Source organism: Ceratotherium simum, chromosome 23, assembly GCF_057802395.1.
Source record: "Ceratotherium simum simum isolate JZ-2026a chromosome 23, ASM5780239v1, whole genome shotgun sequence".
NCBI classification, from domain to species: domain Eukaryota; kingdom Metazoa; phylum Chordata; class Mammalia; order Perissodactyla; family Rhinocerotidae; genus Ceratotherium; species Ceratotherium simum.
Genome location: NC_141922.1, coordinates 2,088,860 through 2,116,717, shown reverse-complemented (window position 1 = coordinate 2,116,717; position 27,858 = coordinate 2,088,860). Strand labels below are relative to the sequence as shown.

Below are 27,858 nucleotides of genomic sequence, written 5' to 3'. Positions count from 1 at the left end.
ATTAAGCACATGAATAGATTTCAACAGTTTTAGCCATTAGGGAAAATGCAAATTAAAAACACAATTAGATATCAGTAATCAGAGTGGCCAAAATAGTAAATAGTGACCACACCAAATGCTGGCCAGGATGTAAAGAAACCAGATTGTTCATACTTTGACAGTGACAGTGAAAAATGGTGCAGCCAATGTGGAGAACAGAGTGGTAGTTTCTTTAAAAGCTAAACATACAACTAGCGTACCTTCCCCAAATTGCACTTCTGGGTGTTTCCCCCAGAGAAATGAACACTTATGTCCACGCAAAAATGTGCGCATCGATGTAGACAGCAGCTTTCTTTGTAAAACCCCAAGCCTGGAAACATCCCAGATGTCCCTCAATGTGCAAGGAGTAAACAAACCGTGGTACCTCCGCACCAGAGGATATTAATCAGCAGTGAAAAGAGCAAAGTGTTGATATGTGCACCAGCTTGAATGCACAGCCAGGGAATTAGGCTGAGGGAAAAAGGCAATCTCCAAAGGGTACATAGCATAGAGTTCCATTTATATAACATTCTAGAAATGACAGACCTATAGAAACGGACACCAAATTAGTTTTGTAGGGGTCATGGTCTGGGGATTTGTGTGGAAAAGAGGCTACTGTGTCCGTAGAAGGGATAATTGTGGTGATAAACTCTTCTTTATCCTCACTGTTGTGAATGCCAGTACCCTAGCTAGTTGTGATATTATACTACAGTTGTGCAAGATGTTACCATCGGAAGTAACTGAGTAAAGGACACACAGGATCTTTCTGTATTTCCTGCAACTGCATTGAATATACACTTATCTCAAAGTAAAATATTTAATGGAAAAGAAATTTAAAAATGAACATAGTAATTACATTACTATAAAGTGGTTACAATTAGGGACCCAAGACTTTCAGAGTGAACAAAAAATAATGTATTCTGTTTACTAGAGACATGCTTTAAAATAAGAACATAAAATGTTTGAATATGAAATATAGAAAATGGTATACAATTTAAATACTGCCCAGGGGGCCGGCCCGGTGGCACAAGCGGTTAAATGTGCGTGCTCCGCTGCAGCGGCTGGGGGTTCACTAGTTGGGATCCCAGGCACGCAGCGACACACTGCTTGTCAAGCCATGCCGTGGCGGCGTCCCATATAAAGTAGAAAAAGATGGGCATGGATGTTAGCCCAGGGCCAGTCTTCCTCAGCAAAAACAGGAGGGTGGCAGATGTTAGCTCAGGGCTGATGTTCCCCACAAAATAAATTAAATAAATAAATAAATAAATAAATAAATAAATAAATAAATAAATAAATAAATACTGCCCAGAGGAAGCTCTTATACACACACTGAGGCAAAGTAAACATTAAGACAAGAGCATTACTTATGTGAAGAGCCACATTTTATGGAGATGAAGGGATAAATCTACCAAGAAGTTATCCTTGTCTAAATCTATATGTGACCAATAACACAGGATGAAAATACATAAAGAAAAAACTTTGATAGAACTTAGGAACTGCAGGCAAATCCACAAGTATGTAGTTGTCATTAACACTTCTGTCTCCATGGCTTCTAGATGCCAGAGCAAGGAGGCGAGACTTATTACAGCTATAGACCAGGGGTCGAGGAACTTTTTCTGTAAAGGGCCTGATAGTCAATGCTTTCAGTTTTGTAGGTCTTCTAGTTCCTGTCACAACTACCCAACATGGCCTCTGTGGGGGTGGAAACAGCCACAGAGGATAAGTAAACATATGATCATTACTATGTTCTAGCAAAGCTTTTTTTATAGGGGTAGTTTGTGAACTGGATTCATCTCATGGGATCTTGTGTGCCAACCTCTGCTGTAGAAGATGTGAACAACACCATCATAAACAGAGAATAATCACCATATATAAAATGGAGCCAGAAATGATGAAATACATGCTTTTTACAGGGTTGCATATGACATTTACAACATGGAGTTCATGCCATGACATAGCGCGAGCATCAACAACTATCAAATGATTGGAATTATTTAGAGTTCCTTCTCTATTACAGTGCAATGAAGCCAGAAATCATTACTCAAAAGTGAGCTAGGAAATCCCCAGCTGCTTAGCAATGGTGCAGAGCATTTCCAAATAACCAATGACACAAAGAGGAGCCACAACACGAGTTAGGAAATATTAAGTTTGAGTGATTATGAAGATGTGACATGTCAAAAATGAGTGGAAAGCTGCAAAAGGAGTGCTTAGAGCAAAATCTATGAGATTCCTGCATCTAGTGGAAGAGAAAAAAGGATGAGAAAGAGCTGAGCTTCCATTCAAGAAGATAAAAAACACGTAGAGAACCCACCCAAAGAAATCAGGAAGGAAAAGTAAGGAGGATAGCAGAAACCCTTGAAATGGAGAAAAGTAAAAAGAACAACATATAAAATCTGCAAAGCCAGTAGTTGGTTCTTTGGAAGGATTCATAGTATTGGTAAAACAGAGTAAGGGAAGTCAAAGACAGAAAACTAAAATTCACATTTCTAATATCAGAAATGAAAAGAGAGGCATCCATCAGACCTTACAGACCTTATAAAGAAAATAAGAGGCTATTATGAACAACCTCTCTGAGATCTATTTAAGATTCCTGATAAAATGAACAAAAACTTGGAAAACACAACTTAACTGTATCTGACCCACGATGAGATTGTAAAGCTGAAGTGTCCTGAGTCCTTTCTGAAAAACCTACCGAACCAGAGATTGCTTCCCTGGTGAATGTCTCACTAGTTTTATGGGAGAAATCACCCCAATCCTACACAAGCTCTTCCAGGTAATAAACAAGGAGGAGGTGCTCCCCAGCATGTTCATCATGGCATCTTAACCCTAACAGAAAAACCCAGCAGAGACATTGGAAGAATGAGAATCACAGACGATCCTCTCTTATGACTAGAGATGCAAAAATTCTAACCAAATCTTAACAAGAAAATCATGGTTTATATAAGCCATGCAGCATCCAGTGCAGTGCAGTATCCTGGTTGGGATCCTGGACAGGAAAAGAAGGTGAAGGAAAAATGAATGACATCTGAACAAAGTGTGGAGCTGAGCTGATAAGATTTTATCAGTATTCATTCATCATTTGGGACAAACGAACCATAGTGTGTAAGGAAGGAGAGACAAGACGGGACTGGGTGTGCCATATGTAGGAACTCTTCATATTATCTTTGCATCTCTTCTAAAAACCTGAAACTACTTTAAAATAAAAAGTTCATATTTACACACACACACACACACACACACACACACACACCATAACCACTACCTCATGGATTTAATCACAGAATTGCAATGTGGTTTACAATTTGAAACTCACTAGTTCAATACACCATATTAACAAGAAAATGGAAAACATCATATAATCTTGACCACAGATGCTTCGAACTTCTTTTTTTTCCTAAAGATTGGCCCTGAGCTAACATCTGTTGCCAATCTACCTCTCTTTTCTCTCCCCTCCCAAAGCCTCATGTTGTATATTCTAGTTGTAGGTCCCTCTAGTTCTTCTATGTGAGCAGCCACCACAGCATGACTACTGACAGACGAGTGGTGTAGTTCCTTGCTGGGGACAGAACCCAGGCTGGTGAAGCAGATCACACCAAACCTTAACCACTAGGCCATCGGGGTTGGCTCTGAAAACTTTTTGATAAAATCCAACACTCTTTCCCAATTAAAAAGAAAATTGTAAAGAAATGGAAGCAGAGAGGAAATTTTATCTCAAATAAATTATAAGAATTCCATGAGATGGCCGGCCCCATGGCTTAGTAGTTAAGTGCTTGCACTCTGCTACTGGCGGCCCGGGTTTGGATCCTGGGCACGTGCACCGACGCACCGCTTCTCCAGCCATGCTGAGGCCGCCTCCCACATACAGCAACTAGAAGGATGTGCAACTATGACATACAACGATCTACTGGGGCTTTGGGGAAAAAAAGGGGGAGGATTGGCAATAGATGTTAGCTCAGAGCCAGTCTTCCTCAGCAAAAAGAGGAGGATTGGCATGGTTGTTAGCTCAGGGCTGATCTTCCTCACACACACAAAAAATTCAATGAGAAGGTGGGAGAGATTTTCCCTTGAGGAGAATCTGGATTAGGAGGCCTGCCCTCACCACCTCTGTGCCCCATGGAACCAGAGTTCTTGGTTGGTTCAGTTGGGCTAGAGGAGGAAATAATACACATGGGGATTGGAAAGACAGAAATTAAATGGCCACTATTCACCAAAGACTACAGACTTTGGAAATAACAAGTGATTTTAGCAAGCACCCTGGGTACAAGATCAGGATTCAAATATTGATTTTAAAAATCAACTGTCTTTTTATACATGAACAATAAAAAGATTCAAAATGAAGTTTACCAAAAAAAAATACCATTTTTAAAGCACCTAGGAAGAAATCCAATTTGATTTTTGCAAGATTCCCACCCAGAAACTGCAAAAACTCTATTGAAGTTGAAGACTTAAACCAATAGAAGGAGACACCAGGATTATGGATTGTTAGACCCAATAGAGTCAAGATGGCTGTTCTCCTGAAATTAATCTACAAACTCCATAAAGTTCCAGTCAGAGTCTCAGCAGGTTGGGGTGTGTGTGTGTGACATGTTGATTCCAAATGTTCAAATGTTTATGGAAATAGAAAGGGCCAGGAACAGTGAAAGCAATCTTGTGAGAGAAGAAAAGAGCTGGAGGACTTGCACTCTTGACTGTCAAGATTATTTATATCATTTCATTAATTAAGACCACGTGGTATTGGTGTCAGGACTGAAAAATGGACCAATAGAGGAGAAAAGAGGGTGCAGAAAATCCACATCTCTCCAGTTATGTGCTTCCTGACAAAGCTGACTCTGCAGCGAATGGGGAGAAAGATGCTGGTTTACATCAACTAGTGGTGGACAGATGAGATGTTATACACAATATTTACGCTCTACAAAAGAGCAGTTTCAGGAGGTTTGTAGATCTCAATGTAAATAGTAAAAGAATAAAATTTTTTTTTATTTTATATTTTCTTTTGTGAGGAAGATTAGCCCTGAACTAAGATCCATTGCCAATGCTCCTCTTTACGCTGAGGAAGATTGGCCCTGGGCTAACATCCGTGCCCATCTTCATCTACTTTACATGGGACGCCGCCACAGCATGGCTTGACAAGGTGTGCAGCAGTCCAAGTCCGGGATCCAAACCTGCGAACTCCAGGCTGGCAGAAGTGGAGCACATGAACTTAACTGCTATGCCACTGGGCTGGCCCCTAAAAGAATATAAGTTTTTGTAAAGGAAAGTGTAGAAGAGAATCTTTATGTCCTTTGGATAATTAAGAATTTTTCAAAACTAGGCAAAATACTGCTAGTCACGTAAGAAAAAAAGTTGATAAATGGGAGTACATAAAAATTAACAAATTCTGCTCCCGAGAAGATAAGACAGTAAAAATGCAAGCCACTGATGCAGAGAAAGCCTTCAAAACACATCTTCTAAAAGACTCATATTCAGAATATAGAATGAACTTCTTCCTACTAATCAATAGTTGAAAATTCAGATGATCCAATGGAAATTTGAGCAAAAAGCTTGAAGGCTGTTTACCAGAAAATGATATCACAAAGGGTAACAAATATCAGAAAAGTTGTTTATCATCATTGTTCTTGGTGAAATGCAACTGAAAACCACAATATAGTAATGCCAAGAGGAGTGACTAAGTATTCAAAAACCACCCCACTATGTGTGGGCAAGATTGTGAAGTGTACACGACCCTTTGGAGTATAAATAGGTACAACCACTCTGGAAAACTCTTCCACAGTATCTGCTAAAGCCGTATGTGTGCATCTTAAAGACTCAGCATTACCACTCCTAGGTACACACCTAATAAAAAACTCACACAGGCTCACCTCAAGACAAGGTCGAGAATATTCACTGCAGCACTACTTGGGGTAGACAAAAACCAGAAATGCCTGATGTCCATCAACAATGAACTGCAGCATCGTCATCAATGGGACAGCCTACAGCCATGAGAGTCAACAGGCTACAACAGTGCACAACAGCGGGGATGAATTCCACAAACACGACGTAGAGAAAAGAAGCCAGACACAAGCAAACAGTGTAGGATTTCAATTTCATAAAACTCAAAAACAGGCAAAGCCAATCTATAGGCTTAGAAATCCAGACGCTTCGTACCTTTGGCCTTGGCTGCTTATATGGCTGCATAGAGGAACAGAACGAGGAATTCGGGGGATTTCATCCAGTTCACTTTCTTGAGCTGGATGCCGGTTGCATGGTTGTGTGCACCTCGTGAAAATCTGTTCAGCTGTCAACTTAAGATTAAGCGCTTCTCTGTAGCATGTTGGACTTCAATAAACTCTTTACGTGGAAAATAAGGAAAACCAAGTGGCTGGAGTTTAGTCACTAGTTCCTCCTCATGTTATTGAGGAGGCAGCCACAGAGCCGTGAATGGATAAATGGATTGTGGTAAGTTCCAGGATACAGTGTGTGTGTAAACACCATGAGGCTACAAGGGGAACAGAACTCGTGAATGAGGGCTGAGGACTTTAACCCAGGCATTCCTGAAGGAGGCCACAGATGGAGCCTTGGTCAGGTATCATTGGTTGGCCTAGGCCATCGGGTGAACCCACCATTGAAGGTAATCCCAGTAGCTGTTGGACCTACTTGGGACGGTGCATGAAGTGTGTGCTGGGGAGCAGGTTGGCGTTAAGGGTGCATCAGCGTTTATATGTTGGGCCAGGAGCTGAGATCACCAGGCTGAGGGGTCCAGGCAGGATCCATGCCAACTAAAGGGGCCATGCCAATTGCAGAAAATCAGCTGAAGGCCGCACGGATAGGGGCACTCTGCTTGAGGGTCTGTGTGATCTTTGGGACATGAGTGATACAGGTTTCCTAGTCTCCATTTTCTTTCTAGAGTCCTGGAGTTCTCATGACAAATAATGAGTAGGACATTTCATTTGTAGAGCTACATGACGAGGTGCCATAATGCTATGTCGGAATGGCCAGAGACAGAGATGAGGTGGTAGTGCAGATAGAAAACCATCCCCAGGAGTAGTTGTTCTTGGAGTAACCAGACCGTCTAGTGGACCTGGATATTCTTTCTCCATCAAGAATTCTGGCAATATAGTAACACTTGGGGATGTAGAATGTGGGCACAGAGCAAGTTACAGTGAATGTGCTTTGATATTTGCAAGCAGAAAACGTGAAATCAATAATTTTCCTCTCTACTTCTTTTTTAGGTTTGAACTTTCGTGAACTACTCGTTTACAAGGACTGTACGTACAACTGCACATTTTTATATCCATCCCAAGTGCCTCCTGAAGCCCCAAGAGTAATAAGAACCAATAATTTCTATTTTGTTCGTTGTTGTGGTTCTAGGACTTGCAATGAAGGAGGACCTACTAATATTGAGAGGGACATCTTACCTGATGAAGTAATTGAGGAGGAGATAGAAGGAACAGTGCGCTTGGGGGAGTCCAAATTATTCCTGAGCTTTGCTTCCATCCTAGTCAGTAATATCCTGACATGAGAAGCCTTCTTTGGAGGGTCTGATCATCTCCCTCCATTTCTCAGAGCCAGTTCGCTCTCCTTTGCTCGCTTGTGAACCAGAGACACTGATCCACGGGGTCCCCAGCTGGCCAGTTTCTCGTTTTTGGCTTATTTCAAGAGAGAAATAAAGAATGTTATGGTTTAGGTACTGAGATTTCTTTGTGGTTTCAGTATTTGATCTGTTTTTTCCTCTTTAGCCATCATCTCAGGAGTAGACCAAAAACGTCCTTCCACTTTGGCATACAGAGACTGAGTATTTTAATCAAAAGCAAAACGATTACCTCAGGATAGTCTATATGTCAGCTGAAAGAGAGGTCCCAGCTGTGCTCAGACCACAGGTTCCTGAGGCCACCTGAGACTCCATCCTTCCGGTTCTCGGGTCCGGACGACGGAAGAAGAGAGGGTGCTTGGAGATGAGATGTTCGTGGATAATCAGGGCCTGACATTAGAGACTGTCCAGCACCCTTGTGTGGGTCAGTCAGGTGGGTTCTGCAGGAACTGGAGTCAACTTGCAAAATGGTGTTGGTCTTCATGCACGCGATAGAATGTTGCCCCAGACGCTGACATCTGAGAAGGGTGAGGGGCCCTAAAGCCAGCAGGTTACTGCTCTGGAATGGCAGGGAGAGATCCTGGCTGCCGCTGTCATTCTCATCGCACCTGTGCTTGGTATCAGAAAAGAGACATGGAGGGAACAGAAAGTCAAGACCCTCTCTGCTCACTTTCTTTTCCTCCTCCTTTAAGCCAATACCTGAGTTTAATGACTGAGATAAAATTCACTGACATGAGAATTCACTATTTTTTTTTTTTTTTTTGCCGGGAATGTTTTGCCCTGAACTATCATCTGTTGCCAAGCTTCCTCTCTTTTTTTTCCTCCCCAAAGCCACAGTACAAAGTTGTATATGCTAACTATAAGTCCTTCTAGTTCTTCTCTGTGAGATTCCACCATAGCCTAGCTACTGACAGCTGAATGATGTGCTTCCATGCCCAGGAACCGCACCTGGGCCACTGAAGTGGAGTGTGCTGAACTGTAACCACTAGACCATCAGGGCTGGCTCAAAATTCACCATTTTACAAGGGTGTAATTCAGTGTTTTTTTAGCATATTCACAATGTTTTGCAGCCATCACCACTATCTGATTCCAGAACATTTTACACCCAAAAAGAAACCCTGCATCAAATATGCAGTTACTCTCTCTCCTCCTCTCCCCAGGCCTTGGCAACCACTACTCTGCTTTCAGTCTCTGTGGATTTGCCTATGCTGGGTGTCTTTGGCAGGGTTCTCCAGAGAACCCTTAGGGATATAAATACTTCCATGAGAGAATAAAGGAAGGAGGAGGGATGAGAAGAGAGAGAAAGAGAAGGGGGAGCGATATAATTCCAAGCAGGATAAATAAAGAGAGACTCGGGCATAGACTTCATATAGTTAAGCGAAAGAACACAGAAAAGCAAGAGATGATCTTAAGGGCATCCAGAGATTAAATAGAGATCGGATATAGGGGATGGCCATTAGACTGAATGCTGTCCTTTCAGTATCAACCATGCAAGCCAGATGACAGTGGACTAATGTGGTAGTTCATCTTACTGATGTGACAAAATATCCAAAGATGTATATGGCTCCAATATGAAAGAAACTATTTCTCATGTAAAGTCTGAAACAAGAATTTCTAATGAGCAAATAGCTCTCCTTCCACCAGTAAATTCAATGTATGGTGTCCAAGTTCTCCAGGGTAAGCCGGTAGAAGGGGAAAGAACATGGAGGACCATACATGGGACCTCTCTGTGGACTAGGAACAGAAGAGACATACATGATGTTTGCCCTGATTCCATTGGCTAAAACTCAAATACATGACTACACTAACTGCAAGGCAGGCTAGGAATGGTAGCCTATTTATGTGTCTAGGAAGCAGAGGACATGTGATTGATGGACCGCTAACTACATCTGCCACATCTAACATCTTCAAAAGACCAAAATAAAAGCAGTGCCTAACTGGAGACAAACATTCCACACAGTGATCGCTGAAGACCGAGGTTCAAATAAACACATCTTCAGACCAACAATTCTGAGAGCAGTCTCTACCAACAGAACTTTATCCAATGGAAATTTTAAAGAATGATCTCTAGGAAGAATAGAATTTATCTACTGGGAGAGTTTTCAATATAGGAAAGAATGGTGAGCACAGAAAATAGTAAATATGTGAGTTAATGGAAACAAAACTTAATCACATCTACTGTATAGTGTTAAAGAAACAAAACAACTTTAATGAAAAAGAGCTCCAAAGTTTCTGCATTTTTTAGTGTGTGCAGAAGATGTTGAATAATTTTATACCTTAAGCTACAAAATTCGTTTTAAAATGTCTAAAATAGGGGCGTCAGCATCATGGCAGAGTGAGCTTCCCCCATTGAACTCTCCCCCTCTAAGACGCAACAAAAAGGACATTCATATTCCAACAGGAGCTATTCACACAACACAGGGGACGACTGAGGCACCCAGGCAGCCATATACCAGAAGACGGAGGTGCTGGAATCACCAGAGCAAGTGGAAGGAGGTAAGAGGAGCTCCTTTCCTTCCCCAAGGACTGTGACCCAGAGACTGAGACCATGCGGCTCTCAGAGGAGGGGGAGGGGCAGCTCGCCACGTGAAAACCAGCCCTCTCCAAGACCCCTCACAGCCCGAGGGGATCCCCCTATGGAGGGAGCGGAGCTGTTGCAAGGGTAGTTTGAACAAGCTAGCCCCTCAGGAGAGCAGAGAGCGACAGCGAGGCGAGAAACCTCTGAGATCAGGGAGGTGAAAGTAAGCGCCCCTCCCCTACCCGGCCCTCCCGACTGGTGCTTCAGCACAGTGGCGTTTCAGCTCAGCCCCGTCCCCACAGGCAGTGGCCCCCGGGCACCCGGCCTGACCAGCAGTGGGGCGAGCCTGCACCCCCGCACCAGAGGCAGCAGCAGCTTAGTCCCCACCATGCCACAGCCCCAGCTGCTCCAGCTGGACCAAGCCACGGCCCCAGGTTCCCCAGCTCCACTGTGCCATGGCCCCAGCTCTTTTGGCTGGAACGTGCCCTGCCCCCAGCTCCTTTGGCTTGGCCACCCCGCACACCCCTGGCTCTGGAGGCTTCGGCTTGGCCTGTGCTCAGGTTCCAGCTGACTTGGTGCCAGCAACTTCGGCCCACCACACTCCAGTTCCAGCTTCTTCAGCCCAGTGGCACTCCAGTTCCTCCCTCGTCGGCCCAGCATACTCCAGTTCCAGCATCTTTGGCCTAGTGCACCCCAGTTCCAGCTTCTTTGGCCCAGTGGTGCTTCACCTCCTCCTTCTTCAGCCCAGTGCACTCCAGTTCCAGCTTCGTTGGCCCAGCTGCACTTCAGCTGCAGCTGCTTCAACCCACCTGCACCCAAGCCACAGCTGCTTCGGCCTAGCTGCGCTCCGGCTCCAGCTGTTTCCATGCTTCCCTCCCAAGCCGCCTCCACTCAGCCACACCACAGTCATCTACAGACCGACAAGAGTGCCCACGGATTGGGGTGGGCCAGAATACACAGCCCTTGACCCCCATCCAGTGGCAGCAAGAGGAAACTGCGACCATATACTTTCACTATGAGGAAAGGTAAGCCAACTCCAACAGGCACCATGCAAAAATATATTAAATCTCCAGACCAAAAGGAAAATGACAAGCACCCAGATGTCAACCCGGAAAGCACAGAAATGTATAACCTTAATGACAGAGAATTCAAAATAGCCATCATAAAAAAGCTTGATGAAGTACAAGAAAACACAGACAGAGAATTCAGTGAAATCAGGAGTGTCTTCACAACAGAGATTGACACTATAAAAAAAAACCAATCAGAAATCTTAGGGATGAAAAACACAATAGGGGAGATAAAGACAAATCTGGAAACCTTAAGCACCAGAGCTGACAATATGGAGGAAAGAATTAGCAATATTGAAGACAGCAATGCAGAAGTGCTCCAGATGGAGGAGGAAAGAGAACTAAGACTAAAAAGAAATGAAGAAACTCTCCGAGAAGTATCTGACTCAATTAGGAAATCCAATATAAGGATTATAGGTATTCCAGAGGGAGAAGAGAGGGAAAAAGGAGCAGAGAACTTGTTCAAAGAAATAATATCTGAGAACTTCCCAAACCTGGGGAAGGAGCTGGAAATACCAGTGAATGAAATAAATAGATCTCCCAAATATATCAACATGAAAAGACCCTCTCCAAGCATATAGTAGTAAAGCTGGCAAAAGTCAATGACAAAGAAAAAATATTAAGGGCAGCTAGGCAAAAAAAAAAAAAAATAATAATAACATACCAAGGATTTCCTCTCAGGCTCTCAGCCGATTTCTCGACAGAAACTGTACAGGCTAGGAGAGAGTGGAACGATATATTCAAAATTCTAAAGGACAAAAACTTTCCGCCAAGAATACTCTATCCAGAAAAAATATCCTTCAGATATGATGGAGAAGAATAACTATCCCAGATAAACAAAAGGCAAGGGAGTTCATTGCCACAAGACCCCCACTACAAGAAGTGCTCAAGAAGGCCCTCACCCCTGAGGAAAAAAAGAGAAAGTGGATTCAAAGTTTTGAAGGAGGAGGAAAATAGGTCGACAAAACCAGAAAAATTGCAGTCCTCTATCAAAATAGATTAGCAAACACTTAATTATTAAACCAAAGGTTGAGAGAAGGTAAGCACCAAGCATAAATATAACCTCATCATGCTAAACACGAACTCACAACACAAGAAGGAATAAGATGTGACAACAATAACATTGAAGGGGAAGAGGAAAGGAATTGAATCGACTTAGTCTAAGGGAATAAGAGGCCATAAAAAATGGACTATCACATCCACGAGATTTTTTATACAAACCTCCTGGTAACCACTAACCGAATAATCAGAACAGAATCACACATGATAAAGAAAGAGAAAACTAAGAGAAACCCTGTACAGAACCACCAAACTGCATTGGTAGTCTGAAACACGTGGGACGAGAAACACAAGAAATGCAAAAGAACCAGAAAAAGAGCGATAAAATAACAACAACAAGCCCCCATATATCAATAATTACCCTAAATATAAATGGACTGAACTCTCCAATCAAAATACACAGAGTGGTGGGATGGGTTAAAAAACAAGACCCAACAATATGCTGCCTGCAGGAAACACATCCAGCTCTAAAGACACACAGGCTCAGAGTGAAAGGATGGAAGACAATACTCCAAGCTAACGGCAAACAAAAGAAAGCAGGTGTTGCCATACTTGTATCAGACAAAGTTGACTTCAAGATAAAACAGGTAATGAGAGACAATGAGGGGCATTATATAGTGATAAAAGGGACACTCCACCAAGAAGACATATCACTTTTAAATGTATATGCACCCAATACAGGAGCACCAAGGTACATAAAGCAACTACTAACAAACCTAAAAGGAGATATCAACAACACAATAATAGTAGGCGATCTTAACACCCCATTCTCATAAATGGACAGATCATCCAGACAGAAAACAAATAAGGAAATAATGTACCCAAACGAAAAACTAGATGAGAAGCACTTAATAGACATATAGAGAGCACTCCATCCAAACACAGCAGATTGCACATTCTTCTCAAGCGCGCATGTAACATTCTCAAGAGTAGACTATATGTTGGGAAACAAGGCATGCTTATACAAATTTAAGAAGATTGAAATCATAACAAGCATCTTTTCAGATGATAATGCCATGGAGTTAGAAATCAACTACAAGGTAAAAAACGGGAAAGTGACAAAGCTGTGGAGACTCAACAACATGCTACTAAACCACCAATGGATCATTGACGAAATTAAAGGAGAAATCAACGCATATCTGGAGACAAATGAAAATGGAAATATACCATACCAACTCATATGGGATGCAGCATAAGCGGTCCTGAGAGGGAAACTCATCGCCATACAGGCCCACCTTAACAAACAAGAAAAAGCCCAAATAAGCAAGCTCAAACTACGCCTAACAGAATTAGAAAAAGAGGAGCAAACAAAGCTTAAAGTCAGCAGAAGGAGGGAAATAATAAAAATCAGAGCAGAAATAAATGACATTGAAATTAAAAAAACAGTAGAAAGCATCAATGAAACAAAGAGCCGGTTCTTTGAGAAGATAAACAAAATTGACAAACCCTTAGCCAGACTCACCAAGAAAAAAAGAGAGAAGGCTCAAATAAATGAAATTAGAAATTAAAAGGGAGAAATTACAACAGATACCACAGAAATAAAAAAGATTATAAGAGAATACTATGAAAAACTATATGCCAACAAATTAGACAGTCTAGAGGAAATGGATAAATTCCTAGACTCATACAACCTCCCAAAACTGAATCAAGAAGAAATAGAGAACCTGAATAGACCAATCACGAGTAAAGAGATTGAAACAGTAATCAAAAACCTCCCAAAATAAAAGTCCAGGACCAGATGGCTTTTCTGGAGAATTTTACCAAACATTCAAAGAAGACTTAATACCTTTCCTTCTCAAACTATTCCAAAAAATAGAGGAAGATGGAATACTTCCCAACGCATTCTATGAGGCCAACATCACCCTGATACCAAAGCCAGGCAAAGACAATATTAAGAAGGAAAACTACAGACCAATATCCCTGATGAACATAGATGCAAAAATCCTCAACAAAATATTGGCAAACCGAATACAGCAATACATTGAAAAGATCATACACCATGATCAAATGGGATTTATACCAGGGACACAGGGATGGTTCAACATCTGCAAATCAATCAATGTGATACACCACATTAACAAAACGAGGAATAAAAACAATATTATCATCTCAATAGATGCAGAGAAGGCTTTTGGCAAGATCCAACATCCATTTATGATAAAAACTCTCAACAAAATGGGTATAGAAGGAAAGTACCTTAACATAATAAAGGCCATATATGACAAACCCACAGCCAACATCATACTCAATGGGGAAAAACTGAAAGCCATCCCCCTGAAAACAGGGACAAGACAAGTGTGCTCACTCTGGCCATTCTTATTCAACACAGTACTGGAGGTTCTGGCCAGAGCAATTAGGCAAGAAAAAAGAATAAAAGGAATCCAAATAGGTAACAAAGAAGTGAAACTCTCGCTGTTTGCAGATGACATGATCTTATATATAGAAAACCCTAAAGAATCCATTGGAAAACTGTTATAAATAATCAACAACTACAGCCAAGTGGCAGGGTACAAAATCAACTTACAGAAATCAGTTGCATTTCTATATACCAACAACGAACTAAGAGAAAGAGAACTCAAGAAGACAATCCCATTTACAATTGCCACAAAAGAATAAAATATCTAGGAGTAAATTTAAACAAGGAAGTGAAAGACCTATACAATGAAAACTAGAAGACATTATTGAGCGAACTCAATGATGACATAAAGAAATGGAAAAATATTCCATGCACTTGGATTGGAAGAATAAACATAGTTAAAATGTCCATACTACCTAAAGCAATCTACAGATTCAATGCAATGCCAATTAGAATCCCAAGGACATTCTTCACAGAAATAGAACAAAGAATACTAACATTCATATGGGGCAACAAAAGACCCTGTATAGCTAAAGCAATCCTGCAAAAGAAGAACAAGGCTGGAAGCATCACAATCCCTGACTTCAAAACACACTACAAAGCAATAGTAACTAAAACAGCATGGTACTGGTACAAAAACAGACACACAGATCAATGGAACAGAAATGAAAGCCCAGAAATAAAACCTCACATCTATGGGCAGCTAATCTTTGACAAAGGAGCTAAGAACATACAATGGAGAAAGGAAAGTCTCTTCAATAAGTGGTGCTGGGAAAACTGGACAACCACTTGCAAAAGAATGAAAGTAGACCATCTTCTTTCACCATACACAAAAATTAACTCAAAACGGATCAAAGACCTGAAGATGAGACCTGAAACTATAAAATTCCTGGAGGAAAATATTGGTAGTACACTATTCATCACCGGCCATAAAGGGATCTTTTTGAATTCCATGTCTACTCAGACAAGGGAAGCAAAAGAAAAAATAAACTAGTGGGACTTCATCAGATTAGAGAGCTTCTACAAGGCAAATGAGACCAGGATCAAAATGAATAGGCAACACACCAGCTGGGAAAAAATATTTGCAAACCTTATATCGGACAAGGGATTAATCTCCATAATATATGAAGAACTCATGCAAGTGAACAACAAGAAAACCAAAACTCAAAAAATGGGCAGAGGAAATGAACAGACACTTCTCCAAAGGAGATATACAGATGGCCAACAGGCACAAGAACACATGCTCAACATCACTAATCATCAGGGAAATGCAAATCAAAACCACACTAAGACATCATCTTACACCTGTCAAAATGGCTATAATCACCAAGACAAAAAACAACAAATGCTGGAGAGGCTGTGGAGAAATGGGAACCCTCATTCACTGCTGGTGGGAATGCAAACTGGCACAGCCTCTATGGAAAACAGTATGGAGATTCTTCAAAAAATTAAAAATAGAAATACCTTATGCTCCAGCTATCCCACCACTGGGTGTCTACCCAACGAACCTGAAATCAACAATCCAAAGAGGCTTATGCACCCCTATGTTCATCGCAGCATTATTCACTATAGCCAAGACATAGAAGCAACCCAAGTGTCCCTTGACTGATGATTGGATAAAGAAGATGTGATGTATACATACGATGGAATACTACTCAGCCTTAAAGAAAGACAAAATCATCCCATTTGCAACAATATGGATGGACATGGAGGGTATTAAGTTAAGTGAAATAAGCCAGAAAGAGAAAGACAAACACGGCATGATTTCACTCATATGTGGAAGATAAACCAACACACACACAGATAGAACTGTTTGGTGGTTACCAGGGGCAAGGGGGGTAGAGGGTGGGCACAAGGGGTGGAGGGATGCACTTATACGGTGACTGATAAACAATAATGTTAAACAAAAGTTTCACAATATAATATTAAAAAAAATACCTGGCACTGTCAAAGAGGCATAAAAAAATGTCTAAAATAGTGACTAAAATGATACAAATAGAGTATATATCTTCCAAAGCAGGAGAGACAGGAAAATGGAATTAAAAAATGGATAACCGGAAGAGTGTTTTGGCAAGATGGCAAAGTAGGAAGGACCAGGAATCTGCCTCCTCACCTGGACAGCAATTGCAGTGGTGGAATCTGTTCAGTGTAACTCTTTTGGAAATCTGGAATCTCTTTAAGGTTGGCCACTCCCAGGGGAAGTCTTGAATGGCAAGATGCAGTAAATTTAAGTGAATTTCAGCTCTTAGCACAGTAGCAGCTACCTATCCCCTACCCCAGCCATGTGTCAGGCAGCTGTGCATGTGTCCCTGGAGCAGCTTGCACAAAACTTGCAGGAGCTGGTGTAGACAAAAAGGACTCTGTTTGGCAAATATTGGGGATCGGTGCCCTGATTGCTGATTACTGCATTTGATCACAGAGGTGGAGATGAAGAAACAGGCATCCATTGTTGCACCTCCCCTATTGTTATAAGTCCCTTCCCCTCCAGCTGAAGTGACTTCCAGGGGATTTAAAAGGCTAGTGCCCTTCCCCCTCCTTCATTGTTTTGTTTTTCATCCTTTCGGGAGACAGACCTTAAAGACTAGCACATTCAAAAACAACTGCATATATGGGGAAAATTAGAAAGTGGTCATGCATGCCTAGAGAAAGGCTCAAAGAGCCTACCTGAGAAGACATTAATGTTTGCTTCAGGCTGATCCTCTGCACAGAGACCGCCTACAATAAAAAAAATCAAAAACAATAACAAAAGCCAGCAAACCTGGGGATGGGGGAAAATCTTTTTCCCTGAGTTACCACATTATTAGGTTGAAATATCCAGTGTTCAACAAAAAAACATAAGACATACAAAGTCACAAGAAAATATGGCTCATTTCAAAAAAAAAAAAAAAATCAACAGAAACTGTCCCTGAAAAAAACCTAATGGCAGATCTAGTAGACAAACACTTTAAAACAGCTGTGTTAAGATGCTCAAAGAACTAAAGGAAGTTGTAGGGAAAGTCAATAAAAATATATGAAGAAAATAGGAATATCAATAAAGAGATATAAACATAAAAAGAAGCCAAATAGAAATTCTAGTGCTGAAAACTACAACAACTGAAATGAAAAATTCACTAAAGGGATTCAAATACAGATTTGAGAAGGCAGAGAAAAGAATCAGTGAACTTGAAGATAGGGCAATGGAAATTATTGAAGCTGGGGAACAGAAGGAAAAAAGATGGAATAAAAGTGAACAGAGCTTAAGGGAACTGTGGGACACCACCAAGTGGACCAACACACACGTCATGGGAGTCCAGAAAAAGAGAGAGAAGAGGGGCACAGAGAAATTTAAAGAAATAATGGCTGAGGACTTCCCAAATTTGATGAGAGATAGGAATATACACACCCAAGAAGCTCAATGAACTCTAAGGAAGATTAACTCAAAGAAACCCCACCAAGACACTTTAAAATGAAAATTTCAAAGGCCAAAGATAGAGAGAATCATGAATGCAGCAAGAGAGTAGTGAATAATCCCACGCAAGGGATTCTAAAGAAGATAATGAGATTTCTCATCAGAAACTTTGGAGGCCAGAACACAGTGGGCCAATATATGCAAAGTGCTAAAAGGAAAAAAAAATGTGAACCAAGGATTCTATATCTGGCACAACTGTCCTTCAAAAGTGAGGGAGAGATTAAGACATTTCCTGATAAACAAAAGTTGAGTGAGTTCATGCACCCTAGACCTGCCCGGCAAGGGAGTCCTGCAGGGACTCAAGGGAGTCCTGCAGAGTGAAATGAAAGGACACTAGACAGTAACTCACAGCTGTATGGAGAAATAAAGATCTTAATATCGATATATACATGGAAATTTATAAAAGCAAGAATTATTGTAACAATGGTTTGTAATAGTACTTTTAACTTTAAATTTAAACTGTACTTTAACTTTATTTTCTACATTATTTAAGAGACTAATACATTCAAAGAAAAACTATAAATGAAAAATAAGTATCACTATAACTTTGGTTTTTCACTCCAAATCTTGTTTTTGACGTAATTTAGGAGACTAATGCATGTAAAAGAAATATTAGTTTATGTTTTGGGTCACACAGTTCACAAAGCTGTAAATTTGTTATGTCGACAGCCAAAGAGATGGGGATGGAGCTGTAAAGGAGCAGAGTTTTTGTATGCTACTGAGGTTAAGCCGGTGTACATTTAAAATAGATTGTTACAGCTTTAGGATGTTGAAGATAATCCCCGTGGTAACCACAAAGAAAATAGCTATAGAATATACAAAAGGAAATGAGAAAGGAAGGTAAACATTTCTCTACAAAAAATCACCTAAACACAAAAGAATACAGAAATGCAGGAAAGGATGGACAAATAGTACCATGACAGAAGTCCCTCCTTATAAGTAATTACTTTAAATGTAAGTGGGTTAAACTCTCCAATCAAAAGATGGATTGGCAGAATGGATAAAACACGTGACACGACTACATGCTGTCTCTAAGACACTCGGTTGAGATCCAAAGACATGAATAGGCTGAAAGTGAAAGGATGGAAAATGATATTCCATGCAAATAGTAACCACAAGAGAACAGGAGTGGCTATACTAATATCAGACAAAATAGACTTTAAGTCAAAAAAAGTTTATGAGACAAAGAAAAACATTATATATTAAGAAAAAAGTTGCAATACAGCAAAAAGACATAATTATAAACATTTATGCACATAATCACAGACCATCAAAATATATAAAGCAAAAACTGGCAGTATTGAGGAAAGAAACAGAGAGTTCTACAATAATAGTTGGAGACTTCAATACTCCTTGTACAATAAAGCATAGAAAAATCAGACAGAAGAGAAGTAAGTAAATAGAGGACAATAAACCAACTAGATCTAATAAACCTATACTGAACACTCTACCCAATAACAGCATACACACACTTCTCGAGTGTACATGGGACATTTTCCAGGGTAGACATATGGTAGGCCATGAATTAAGTCTCAACTGATTTTAAAAAATAGACATCATACAAAGTATCTTCTCTGACCAGAATGGGAAGAAGCTAGAAATCAATAACAAAAGTAAAACTGGAAAATTCACAAAACTGTGGAAATTAAACATAACACTTTTAAACAAACAATGGACCAAAGAAGAAATCACAGGGAAATTAGAAAGCACAAGGAGAAGAATGAAAATAAGAACACAATATACCAAACTTATGGGACTCAGTGAAAACAGTGTTGGGGGAACTTTATAGCTATAAGTGCTTACAATAAAACAAGAAAGATCTCACATCAACACCTAACTTTACTACATAAGGAACTAGAAAAAGAAGAATACACTAAACCCAAAGCTAGCAGAAGGAAGGAAATATTAAACATTAGAGCAGTGATAAATGAAACTGAAAATAGAAAAAAAAAGAGCCACTCAACGAGACCAAAAGTTGATTCTTTGAAAAGATCAACAAAATTGACAAAACTTCAGCTAAATCAACTAGGAAAAAAGAGAGAAGTCTCAAATTACTAAAATCAGAAATGGAAGTGGGGACATTACACTGATTCTACAGAAATACAAACGATTATAAGAGAGTGCTATGAACAATTGTACACCAAAAATTGGATGACCCTAGTTGAAATGGGCAAATTCTAGGAAAAATAACGTGCCGAGAGTAAATAATGAAGAAATAGAAAATCTGAATAGATCTATAGCTAGTAAGGAGATTGAATTAGTAATCAAAGCTTTCCCAACAAAGCAAAGTCGCAGACCTGCAGCTTCACTGGTGATTTTACCAAACATTTAAAGAAGAACTAACACCAATCCTTCTCAAACATTTCCAAAATACAGAAGAGGGCTTACTTCCTACCTCATTCTATGAGGCCAGCAAAACTCTGATAACAAAGCCACCTAGGCAGTACAAAGAAAACTACAGGCTAATAACCCTGATGAAAATTGATGCAAAAATGCCCCACAAAATACTAGCAAACAGAACTCAGGAGCATATTAAAAGGATGATACACCATAACCAAGTGGGATTTATTCCTGGGATGCAAGGAAGGCTCAAAATATGGAAATTGATCAATGTAATAGGTCACATCAACAAAATGAAGAATAAAAACCACATGATCATAGCAATTCATGCAGAAAATCACTTCTTATACACTCTTTCATGATAAAAACACTCAATAAAATAAGAAGAGATGGAAAACAGCTCAACATATGTTTTGAGAGGTTCGGGGAACTCGATCCGAGAGTTAAAAGAAACTTTCCACTCCAAACAAATGGACTGAAGGTATATTTTATTATATAGAGGATAGTAAAGATGATAGTCTGCAAACAGATCCAAATAGGTCAAATAATAAGAGAGAAAAACACCAGATTGATTGGAAAGGGAAACATCCACATTGACTGAGATAGCAACAGATTCGAATAGATCATATAATGAGAGGGAAAAACATCAGATCGATTGGAAAAGGAAACATCCACATTGACTGAAGGGAAATGGCACAAATCAACCGGAAAGAGAAATACCAGGTTGATCAAAAAGAGAACAAATCAGATCAATTACTCACAACATCCACGCCCCCATTCAATCGACATGGCTGGGCGGGAATCCCATCATTACAGGTCCTGGGCAAGGTGTCCCTTCCACAGGTGAGACTCTCACCAGGCCTCAGTTTCCAGCAGTTTATATAGCATCAGTAATTTCCAGAGTAAGCAGTTACAGAGTTTGCAGAGCAAGCATTTAGTGTTCCCATGCACAAATGGTTATCAGTGGGTGCGTGCACTGAGCCCCTGGCTATCATCCCAGCCCAGCAGTTGTGTACGTGCATTGGTCTCCCTGGTTATCGTCCCAGCCCAGCACAGATGGCCTGTCCGTCCCACGCTATGACTCCCAAAGAGCCTTGAAATGTTACAACTTGCAACTCTCTCCATGGGAGAAGGACCAGTTCCCGGGAGAAAGGCCAGTTCCCATCACACAGAAATCAGCTTTATATTTCTGTGTGGGCTGGTAACTATAGGTCAATGGAACAGCCAAACATGGCTGTACTCATGTCAAGAAAACATAATAAAGGCCATATATGAAAAACCCACAGCAAACATTCTACCCAATGATGAGGACTGAAAGCTTTTCCTCTAAGATCAGGAAGAATGAAAGGATGCCTACTTTCACCATTTCTACTCAACATAATACTGGAAGTTCTGAGCAGAGCAATTAGGCAAGAAAAAGAATAAAAGCTAGCAAATTGGAAAGGAAGAAGTAAAATGATCTCTGTTTGCAGATGATATGATCTTATCTGTAGAAAACCCTAAAGACGCCACAAAAAAGATATTAAAACTAATAAGTGAATTCAACAAATGAGCTGGATACAAAATCAATACACAAAAATCAACTGCCTTTCTATACACAAAGAACAATCTAAAAAGGAAATTACAAAAACAATTCCGTTTACAATAGCATCAAAAAGAATAAAATACTTAGGAATTAAATTAACCATGGATGGAAAAGACTTGTACCATGAAAATTACAAATAATTGCTGAAAGAAATTTAAAACGACATAAATAAATGGAAACACATCCAATGTTCATGGATTGAAAGACTTAAGATTGTTAAAACGTCAATATTACCCAAAGTGATCTACAGATTCAATACAATTGCTATCAAAACCCTAATGACATTTTTGCAGAAATAGAAAAACCCATCCTAAAATTCACATGGAATCTCAAGGGATCCCAAATGGCCAAAACAATCTTGAAAAAGAAGAGCAAAGCTAGAGGACTCACACTTTCTCATTTCAAAACGTACTATAAAGCTACAGTGATCAAAACAGTGTGGTACCAGCATGAAGGCAGATGTATAGACCAATGGAATAGAATAGAGACGCCAGAAATAAACCCTTGCAGATATGGTCAAATGATTTTTGACAAGGGTGCCAAGACCATTCAATGGGGAAAAGACAGTCTTTTCAATAAGTGATGCTGGGAAAATTGGATACCTACATGAAAAAGAATGAAGTTGGACCCCTACCTCACACAACGTACAAAAACTAACTCAAAATGGATCAAATACCTAAATGTAAGCCCTAAAACAATAAAACTCTTTGAAGAAACATGGGGGAAAGTTTCACGACATTGGACTTGGCAATGATTCCTTGGATATGACACCAAAGGCACAGGCAACAAAAGAAAAAATAGACAAATTGGATTTCATAAAATTTTTAAAATTTTGTGTATCAAAGGACACCATCCACTGAGTAAAAAGACAACCCACAGAGTGTGTAAAAATATTTGCAAGTCATATATTCGATAAGGTGTTAATATCCAGGTTATGCAGAATACTCTTAAAACTCAACAACAAAAAACCGAATAACCTAATTCAAAAATGAGCAAAGGACTGGAGTAGACATTTTCCCAAAGAAGACATACAAATGGCTAATAAGTACAAGAAAAGATGCTCACCATCACTCATCATTAGAGACAACGCATAAATCAAAAATATAACAAGATACCACCCCACACCCATTAGTATGGTTACTATCAGAAAACAACAAGTTTTGGTGATGATTTGGCAAAATTGGAAATGTGTGTACTGTTGGTGGGAATGTAAAATGGTACAGCTGCTGTGGAAAAAGTGTGGTGATTCCTCAAAAAAATTAAAAACAGAATTACCATATGACCCAGCAATTCTGCTTCTGGGTATATACACACAAAAGAATTGAAAGCAGGGTCTCAAAGAGATATTTTTACACCGATGTACATAGCAACATTGTTCACAATAGCCAAAAGGTGGAAACAACCCAAGTGTCCACCAGTGGATGAATGGATAAGCACAATGTGGAGTATACATACAACGGAATATTATTCAGCCTTAAAAAGAAAGGAAATTCTGCAATATGCTACAACATGGCTAAACCTTGAGCACATTAGGCTAATTAAAACAAGACAATCACAAAAAGACAAATGCTGTATGAGTCCACTTATAGGAGATACTTAGAGCAGTCAAAATCATAAATACAGAAAGAAGAATGGAGGTTGCCAGGGGCTGAGGGCAAGGGAGAATGGGGAGTTATTGTTTAATGGGGACAGAGTTTGAGTTTATAAGATGAAAAGAGATGTGGGGATGGGTGGTGGTGATGGATTCACAGCAAGCTGAATCTATTTGATACCACTGAACTATATGCTTAAAAATGGTCAAGATGGTAAGTTTTATGCTGTGTATTTTACTACAGCAACAAGAAAGAAAAGGCCCCTGCTTGGCTGGACAGCCCCGCCACTTTGCCTCCTCACTGGAGCAGCTCTCAGGCTCTGGGAAAGGAGACTTGGAGTCGCTTCCACTCCCTCCAGACCAAGCGAGGTCTCCGAAAGACTGAGAGGGGAAGAGAGTCTCGAGGATTGAAGACACGCTCGTTCACATGGAGGCTCCAGGGCTTTAGGTCCAGAGTCCAGGTTGCAGGACATTTACTTACTCTGGTAGGAGATCTACACCGGAAAAATCTCTGAAGCCTTCCTTGTCATGGCCTACTACACAGCCTTATATTGGAAACACTCAAATTTGAATTAAAGAATAAAATACCAATGGAGAGAATATCTAATGTCTTACACTTAAAATGTGAGTTGTCGAGTGACGTCAGCATCATGGCAGAGTGAGCATTCCCCCTAGACTCTCCCCCCTAAGATACAACAAAAAGGACATTCATATACCAACAGAGGACATTCACACAACACAAAAGACGTCTGAGAGACCCACGCAGCCATATATCAGAAGGTGGAGGTTCTTGGACCCCCGGAGGAAGTGGAAGGAGGTAAGGAGAACTCCTCTCCTTCTCTAACGACAGCGACCCTGGGACCGGATCCACGAGGCTCTCAGAGAGAGTGGGGGGAGGGACAGCCTTCTGTTGGAAAACCGTCACTCTCCAAGTTCTCTCAGAGCCTGTGGGAAATTCCCATGTGGAGGGGACTGAACTGTTGTGGGGGTGTCTTCAACAAGCTAGCACCCCAGGGTAGCAGACAGTGAGGGAAGAGTGAGAAGCCTCTGGGATCAGGCAGGCTAAAGAAAGAGCACCTCCTCCCCCACACCCGGCGCCCCAGCACAACCAGTGGGCCAGAGCACCCGCGGATCACAACAGGCTCAGAATACGCAGCTGCTGACCCCCACCCAGTGGTGGCAGGTGGAAGCTGTGAGCAGATATTTTCAGAATGAGGAAAAATAAGCCCACGACCTCAAGCACTATGCAAAAATATATTAAATCTCCAGACCTGAAGGAGAACGACAAGCACCCAGTAATCAATCCTGAAGGCACAGAAATTTATAACCTAAATGACAAAGAACTCAAAATAGCTATCATTAAAAAATTACAAGAAAACACAGATAGACAATTCAATGAAATCAGGAACTTCTTCAGAAAAGAGATTGAAACTATAAAGAAAAACCAATCAGAAATGTTGGAGATGAAAAACACAATTGAGGAGATAAAGAAAAATCTGGAATCTTTAAAGAACAGAGCTGACAATATGGAGGAAAGAATTAGCATTATTGACGCTAGGAATGCAGAAGTGCTCCAGATGCAAGAGGAGAGAGAACTAAGACTAAAAAGAAATGAAGAAATTCTCCAAGAAATATCTGACTCAATTAGGAAATGCAAAATAAGGATTATAGGTGTTCTAGAGGGAGAAGAAAGGGAAAAAGGAGCAGAGAGCTTGTTCAAAGAAATAATAGCTGAGAACTTCCCAAGCCTGGGGAAGGAGCTGGAAATACAAGTGAATGAAGTCAGTAGATCTTCTAACTATATCAATATAAAAAGACCTTCTCCAAGGCATATAGTCAGTGGCAAAGCTGGCAAAAGTCAATGACAAGGAAAGGTATTAAGGGTAGTAAGACAAAAAACTAACTAAATAAAAATAACACGCCAAGTAATCCCAATCAGGCTTTCAGCTGATTTCTCAGCAGAAATTCTACAGGCTAGGAGACAGTGGAATAATATATTCAAAATTCTGAAAGACAAAAACTTTCAGCCAAGAATACTCTATCCAGTGAAAATATCTTTCAGATATGATGGAGAAATTATAAGTATCCCAGATAAATAAAAGCTAAGGGAGTTTATTGCGACAAGACCCCCACTACAAGAAATGCTCAAGAAGGCCCTCATGTCTGGAAAAAAAAGAGAGAGAGAAAGGGGATACAAAGCTTTGAGCAAGGAGAAAAATAGGTAGACAAAATCAGAAAAATTGCAGCTCTCTATCAGAATAGGTGAGCAAACACTTAATTATAACACCAAAGGTTAAGGGAAGGAAAGCACCAAAATAAATATAACCTCATCACTTTAGCACAAGCTCACAACACAAGATGGAATAAGTTGTGACAATAATAACTTAGAAGAGGATGAGGAAAGGGATGGAATTGACTTAGTCTAAGGAAATAAGAGGCCATCAGAAAATGGACTATCTCATCTATGAGGTTTTTACACAAACCTCATGGTAACCACTAAATAAAATAAACAAAACAGAGACACATACGATAAGCAAAGAGAAAACAAGAAAACCATCATGCAGAACTAACAAACTGAATCGGTAGCTCAAAACGCATGGAATGAGAAACAAAGCAAAGGTGAAAGAACTGGAAAATGAATAATAAAATAGCAACATTAAGCCCTCATATATCAATAATCACTCTAAATGGAAATGGATTGAATTCTCCAATCAAAAGACACAGAGTGGCAGGATGGATTAAAAAACAAGATCCAACAACATGCTGCCTCCAGGAAACACATCTCAGCTCTAAAGACAAACACAGTTCAAAGTGAAAGAATGGAACACAATACTCCAAGCTAATGGCAAACAAAAGAAAGCAGGTGTTGCCATACTTATATCAGACAAAGTAGACTTCAGATAAAACAGATCATGAGACAAAGAGGGGCAATATATAATGATAAAAGGGACACTCTATCAAGACGACATATCACTTATCAATATATATGCACCGAACACAGGAGCACCAAAGTACATAAAGCAACTACTAACAAACCTAAAAGGAGATATTAACAATAACACAATAATAATATGGGATCTTAACACTCCACTTACATCAATGGATAGATCATCCAGACAAAAAAGTCAATAAGGAAATAGTGGACTTAAATGAAAAACTAGATGAGATGGGCTTAATAGATATATATTGAACACTCCATCCAAGCACAGTAGATTATACATTCTTCTCAAGCATGCATGGAACATTCTCAAGGATAGACCATATGTTGGGAAACAAGGCAAGCCTCTATAAATTTAAGAAGATTGAAATCAAAACAAGCATCTTTTCTGACCATAATGCTATGAAACTGATAATCAACTACAAGAAAAAAAATTGCAAATTGACAAAGAGGTGGAGACTATACAACATGCTACTGAACAATGAATGGATCCTTGAAGAAATTAAAGGAGAAGTCAAAAAATATCTGGAGACAAGTGAAAATGAAAATACACCATACCAGCTCATAGGTGATGCAGCTAAAGCAGTCCTGAGAGGGAAACTCACAGCAATACAGGTCCACCTCAACAAACAAGAAAAATCCCAAATAAGCAACCTTAAACTACACATAAAGAATTAGAAAAAGAAGAGAAAACAAAGCCCAACGTCAGCAGAAGGAGAGAAATAATAAAAATGAGAGCAGAAATAAATGAAATTGAAACCAAAAGACAGTACAAAGGATCAATGAAACAAAGAGCTGCTTCGTTGAGAAGATAAACAAAATTGACAAACCCTTAACCAGACTCACTAAGAAAAAAAGAGAGAAGCCTCAAATAAATAAAATTAGAAAAGAAAGAGGAGAAATTACAATGGATACCCCAGAAATACAAAGGATTATAAGAGAATACTATGAAAAACTATGCTTAACAAATTGGACAGTCTAGAAGAAATGGATCAATTCCTAGACTCATACAACCTCCCAAAACTGAATCAAGAAGAAATAGAGAATCTGAATAGACCAATCACAAGCAAAGAGATTGAAACAGTAATCAAAAATCTCCCAAAAAATAAAAGTCAGGGACCAGATGGCTTCTCTGGAGAATTATACCAAACATTCAAAGAAGACTTAATACTTATCCTTCTCAAACTATTCCAAAAAATAGAGGAAGATGGAACACTTCCTAACATATTCTACAAGTCCAACATCACCATGATACCAAAGCCAGACAAGGACAATACAAGGAAGGAAAATTACAGGCCAATATCACTGATGGACATAGATGCAAAAATCCTCAACAAATCATTGGCAAACCGAATACGGCAATACATTAAA

General features: G+C 40.0%; 1 protein-coding gene across 2 annotated transcripts in view; it reads left to right on the top strand.

The window, feature by feature from the left end:
* GML (glycosylphosphatidylinositol anchored molecule like) overlaps nt 1-7,684 on the top strand; it is a 41,479-nt gene extending 33,795 nt beyond the window's left edge. For both annotated transcript variants that reach the window (XM_087447368.1, XM_087447369.1), the window contains one exon: nt 7,227-7,684. In XM_087447368.1, the coding sequence (XP_087303494.1) occupies nt 7,227-7,516 (290 nt within the window). In that variant the 3' untranslated portion in view covers nt 7,517-7,684. The remainder of the gene's footprint in view (nt 1-7,226) is intronic.
* Nucleotides 7,685-27,858: the final 20,174 nt, after the last annotated feature.